This window comes from Silurus meridionalis, chromosome 2 (genome assembly GCF_014805685.1).
Source record: "Silurus meridionalis isolate SWU-2019-XX chromosome 2, ASM1480568v1, whole genome shotgun sequence".
NCBI classification, from domain to species: Eukaryota; Metazoa; Chordata; class Actinopteri; order Siluriformes; family Siluridae; genus Silurus; species Silurus meridionalis.
In genome coordinates, this window is record NC_060885.1 from 21,199,792 (window position 1) to 21,205,370 (window position 5,579).

The window sequence follows — 5,579 nt, forward strand, 5'->3', positions numbered from 1 at the left end:
CGGACGAGCATGGCAACCGCCTGTACCATTGTGTGCGGAGGGAAGTACGGTTGTGAACGAGCATAATAGAAAAGTCTTCACAAAAGAAATGTGAGCTTTTCCAACGCAAATATATTAGACCGCATGCAAAAGTATTATCAAAAGTATGAGTTGAATTCTAATATATTCCGTGTTCAAATACACCACCATTGGCTTCGAGCATTACCCCTTTCACTCAGACATGCCTTGACAATGGCTAATGCAATCCTAGAGCAACGTCTCAATGACCTCAACGGGAAATGTAACAGGAGCTGAGGACGATTGTCATGCTTTCTGGTGACAATAATGTTCATTAATACATGCCAAGTGTTCATTACATTCTAATACATTTACAGTTCCAAAGGCACGGCCATATTCTATAGTTCGGATGGGGTTGTTTTTTTTTTGTTGTGCCACAGATTTCAGATTGATGTCAGCTAACAATGTACACAAATAAAGCCTTAAATTTACTGTCAAAAACAGCAACGAAAAGGCATTTAGAGTTTTGGAAAACATTCTCCAATTTTGAATAAAGCACCTAAAACTGTTAGACAAGAACAGGAACTTCCCAAAAGAGATTTGTGGAGTAGTGAAGATAAGAGTTTGCACTTGGACTTCCCCATAACACTGCCAACACACACACACACACACACACAGACAGAGAGAGAGAGAAGGAAGGAAATGTTTATAATGTTAATGAATGTTAATAAGCCTTCCTGATGACTGACTTGCTCAGGGTAGGTTAAAGATCAATGCAGGCATAACTCCAATTCAGAAATTGCTTTTGATTTGTGATTCAACAGAATATTTAAATATTTTAATACCTGTCAACAGATAGTATTGCTCCTTTCTCCATGAGCAAACTGCTCTAGCTGTCTCAGATTTGAAAAATTGCCTGCTCCAGACTGTATGATTCCACACTTTCTATACACTTATCCAGTATACCATTATGTCAGAATGGGAATCCAGACTTGTCTGTGGCTACCTTAGCTCCATACGCAACAAACTGCGATGCACTGTCTGTTCTGACACCTTTCTTTGAGAACCAGCATAAACTTCTTAAGTAATTTCAGCCAGCCTTCGCTTCCTAAGTGCATCAATGAGTCTTGGCCGCCCCATGACCCTGTTGCCAGCTCACCATTTTTCTTCCTTGGACCACTTTTGATAGATATTGAGCACTGCAGTCCAGGAACATCCCACAAGAGCTGCAGTTTTGGAGAAGCTCTGACATTGTCTAGCCATCACAATTTTGCCCTTGTTAAACTCGCTCCAATCCATATGCTATTTTTCATATTTTCATATTCAACACACTAGCAGGTGCCATGATGAAGAGATAATTAGTGTTATTTACTTCATCTGTCATAATGTTATGATGTCATAATGCCCGGTCAGTGTATATGTTTGATAGGATTCAGATCAGAGCTCATAGAATGACACAGTAAAATCCAGAGTATTGTTCTTAGCCATTATTAGGTGCTATTAGATTAACAGTATGTTTTTGGTAATTTTCTCGTTGGAGCTGTGACTGAGCTTGGGCCTTCGGATGCAAAGCAGTATATTTTGCTCCTGAATGGTTAGTCTTGAGATTTTATTGTGTCACGATTTATACACAATAAATGCTTTGTCCTACTTAAGGGCTTGGTGAAACTAAAGCCTATCCCAGAAACAGTGGGCATAGAGTAGAAATACACCCTGAATGGAAAGACATCACAGAGCATTAAGCACACACTTCTAGCACTAAACTCCAACTCAGTCTGGAACAATACAGGCTGGCTGGCATCATTTCCTACAGCTGAATTTGAAAACCTTTGGGGTTGACTTCCTGAAGACATTGTGTTAATTCCTAGTTAGATTTTTATAAACTTTATTTTTAAAATGTCACACTGATATATTTTACAATTGGGCTGAATATCAGCATGCTTGTGGTCTGGCCTTTGGTGTTCACATTTTTAATGATAGTTAAATCACCTGTCAAATAAGACTAATGGACTGAATTTATACACCCAATCATTTATAATTCTGTTCATTAATTTTGCCTCAAACTAGTAGTATCTTTCTTTCTGGCATCAAGACCCAAGAGGACTTGGATGATATATGCGACGCAATAATTAATTTGGCAGACAAAATAGATTAATAGAATTTTACACATGGTGGTATTTTAGGCTGCTTTCCAAATATTCAAGTCTGATGGAATCGATGGCTATTTTAAAATAAAAAGCTTGGATAATTATGTTACTACATTATTGAAAATAAAACAAGTATTAGTCTGTATTTCACAATATATTCAGCCATTTACTTCTTTCACGATGTATTCAGCCATTTACTACTTTCTCATTTTTGGCAGACTTCCTAACTTAAAAAACCCAGCTTATTGCAAAATAAACAGGTTTTTATGTAAAAAAAAAAAAATTTAGAATAAAGGACAATACACATCATTCAATCTTAATAAACATTTTATTGAAAGTTTGCAGTGGTAAAGATAATGTATATGTATATTGATGTAGGTGGTATATGCCAAACCAAGGAGTCAGTTCAAATGTTGAAAGTTGATGCTAAAAAATGCATTAACTCTAAAATCTGTTCTCTTGTATGCTGAGAACTAATACATTTTCAGGTTTGGTATGAACTCTGAAGAAATCCAGTATAGTTATACACAATGTCAGAATAAATTGTTTAACTTTCAAAAATAAGAAATGTTAATACTGTATACAACTGAGTTATAGCAAGTATCTTGTCATGCTGTAAATGACCAGAGAGGTGCACAGCATCTGTGACCAGTGTGACCTCAAAGAGTTTCATCACAACAAGCAAAAGAACATAAACGTTAATAAAGGCTGTAGACAGGCCAGATTAATGAGGTGAAAATTAACCCACCTTAAAAATATAGTAAGATGCAGCAAAAAGAAATGGCTTATTTTGTGAGTCAGACTGCTGACATGTTACTGGGTCATAGTGCGGGTGATCCAATCATCATAATGTGATATAATGGTGTAGAGTCCAGGCTTTTTGGTGGAACCGCATTTCCTCCCTCCATTTGAGGTTATTCCCACAACAACACCCTTATAGAGCAGAGGACCACCAGAATCACCCTGTAGGAAGAGCAGATAACATTTCTTAAAAGATGTGCAAATCTTTTATGAAAAAAGTCTTCTTTACATTTCTTTATTATATTAGATTAAAATAAAAAGATTGCATAACTGAAAGATCAAATAATTATTGTATTATTCTTCGCTGTATGTCTGTTAATTAAAACATGACCACAATTGACCAAGATTTTAAAGTAGAGAGCAAAGGAGAGTGAATTTCTTTCACTTTTTGTTAGATAAATTGCAAGCAGAGCTCAGACCTGGTATTATATTTGAGTAAAAATGTGAATTATATTATTGGTGGTAATAAAATCTCTAAAATATGCCTGTAGAAGGTTAAACTAGAGACAAAAATAATACTTTTTATATGGTTCATTTGGAAGAAATATCTTTTTTTTTTTTTTTTTTTTTTTACAACTATTTAGAATATGGTGGAGATTAGGTAGGTAGTACACATGACTAAATAAAAGACCATAAATGTGGTTTGTTTCAAATTGCTTATCCTCTACTTCTCCATTTTCAGCTCTCTCATGCATCTGTCTGCAACCTGTCTCAACTGTTTTCACTAAATTTAAGAACTGCCAATACATTTCATTTTTATTTATTTGTTTTCATTTCATGGGGAAAAGTGCAATTATTGATTTATTTCAATGAGACTGTATTAAATGTATGATAAAAACTTACATCACAGGTGTCCATGCCAGGTTTGCTAGCACAGAGCATATTTTCTGTAAAGGATTTCCCATAGGAGGTACTGCGACCACAGATCGTCCTCTTCATTACATCAACAGTCACCTCATGCAGTTTGTCTGGACGGTCGCCCAGGTTGTCTAGAGAGCCCCACCCAGCAGTTAACACAGGAGAATTTGTATCAGGATTACTCCCTCCTGCTTTCAGGAACTTCACAGTCTTTACCGCATTAGTCTCTGTGACTGGTTGACTTAGCTGGCAATTAAAGAGAAGATTAAATATTAGTGGCAAAATAAAGAATTACAAAAAAGAATTCCAAACCATTTTCTAATTTATTTTCAGACTTTGTATACTTTACCTTGATCAGGGCAATGTCATTATTGTAGTTGTCTTTGTTGAAATCAGGATGATTATAGACAGCAGACAGGTCAAAAGTTTGCTTTGTGTCCTCTGCCTGAGATAGGGAATGGGCACCCAACACCGCCTTATATTTTTTGCTGCAGAAACACGTTTTTTTTTTCAACACTTTTTGAATAGCAGGTGAATTTAAAGCTCTAAAATCAACTGATCTTTTGTTAAGATTGCCATGTTAAACAAAATAATATTTTATGAAAAAAAACATTTTATGCTACTTTCAAAATAGAAGTGTGTGAACAGAGATATTAGAAATTTTTGGCACCATACTGAAAAATATACATCTCTAGTTGCATATGCTAGAAGTTTGATTTGGTATGGTACTTACCCCTCCTGGAAGCAGTGTGCAGCACTCATAACCCACTGGCTAGAGATCAGGAATCCACCACAATTGTGTACACCTTCCACTTGCAGTGAGGCCATGTAGGGGTGGGAGTGTGGTGTAGATTCCTTTCCCCCTGTGATGCATTCGCCTTCTTAAAAACAGAAGTGAGCATAATACTGTAAGTGTTAATGTCGAAAGCAAATGTTGAAGCAAAGATTTGTTTAGATTTCGCACAGAGTAAAGGTTAAAGTTTGGATTTTTTATTTTGTATTTTTTTTTATTCCTAACCAATTAAGTAAGGACATTTTAAATTTCATATTGTGTGTCTGTCAAACTGCATGATGAAGGGCTAAGGAAATAATCAGTGCTGCATAGATAATACTATTAACACCGTTGCTTCCAAGATTTCAAGATGTCTAAATAAATAGAATTATAAATTCTACTTACCAGGAAGTAGCAATGCATAAAAGAAAGCTGAAGCAATGAATGCTTTTAGAAAACCCATCCTGAACAACTCCTTTCTGCACACTACCTTCTTGAAATTGAATATGTTTATAGACTAGCCTTTTATTTATATAAATTGGGAGTGGACAAGAAGGTCTGTCTTTACGAGAAAAGTGCTTCTTGGAAATCATTCCTTTCTCCGCCTACATTTATGTGATGCTGAGACTTGTCTCTTATCTCTACTTAGACACACACACACACACACACACACACACACACACACACACACACACACACACACACACACACCCACTTTCACACTAAAACAGATGAAATACTTTAAACCAGTGACAACATGTTATTTGAAGGAATTTGTTATGATTATAAAAAAAAGCAAACCAGTTTTATAAGGACTTTGTATAGACTTTGTTCCTTATACACAGTTTCACAATTATGATACAATTTAACCATCATATATGTCATAAAACAGTCACAACCATCCAACGAAAATGGAAGGAAATTGGCAGATAAAAATTGGTTTGGGAAACCCCAGATTCAGAATTGGCTAATATTTGTATATTTATATAAGGTGCAGAAGTGGA

At 35.7% G+C, this 5,579-nt stretch overlaps 1 protein-coding gene across 2 annotated transcripts; it reads right to left on the reverse strand.

Annotated features, from left to right (window-relative positions):
* Window positions 1-2,453: 2,453 nt before the first annotated feature.
* Window positions 2,454-5,149, reverse strand: cfd (complement factor D (adipsin)). Of its 2 annotated transcripts, none has more exons than XM_046873498.1 (5): window positions 4,981-5,149; window positions 4,537-4,681; window positions 4,153-4,291; window positions 3,789-4,049; window positions 2,454-3,107 (listed from the first exon to the last, which is right to left on the reverse strand). In XM_046873498.1, the coding sequence occupies exons 1-5, from the start codon at window positions 5,036-5,038 to the stop codon at window positions 2,958-2,960; spliced, it is 753 nt and encodes a 250-aa protein (XP_046729454.1). In that variant the 5' UTR covers window positions 5,039-5,149; the 3' UTR covers window positions 2,454-2,957. The 2 variants fall into 2 exon arrangements, with proteins under 2 accessions (XP_046729454.1, XP_046729445.1); XM_046873489.1 differs by having other exon boundaries at window positions 4,537-4,684; window positions 4,981-5,145.
* Window positions 5,150-5,579: the final 430 nt, after the last annotated feature.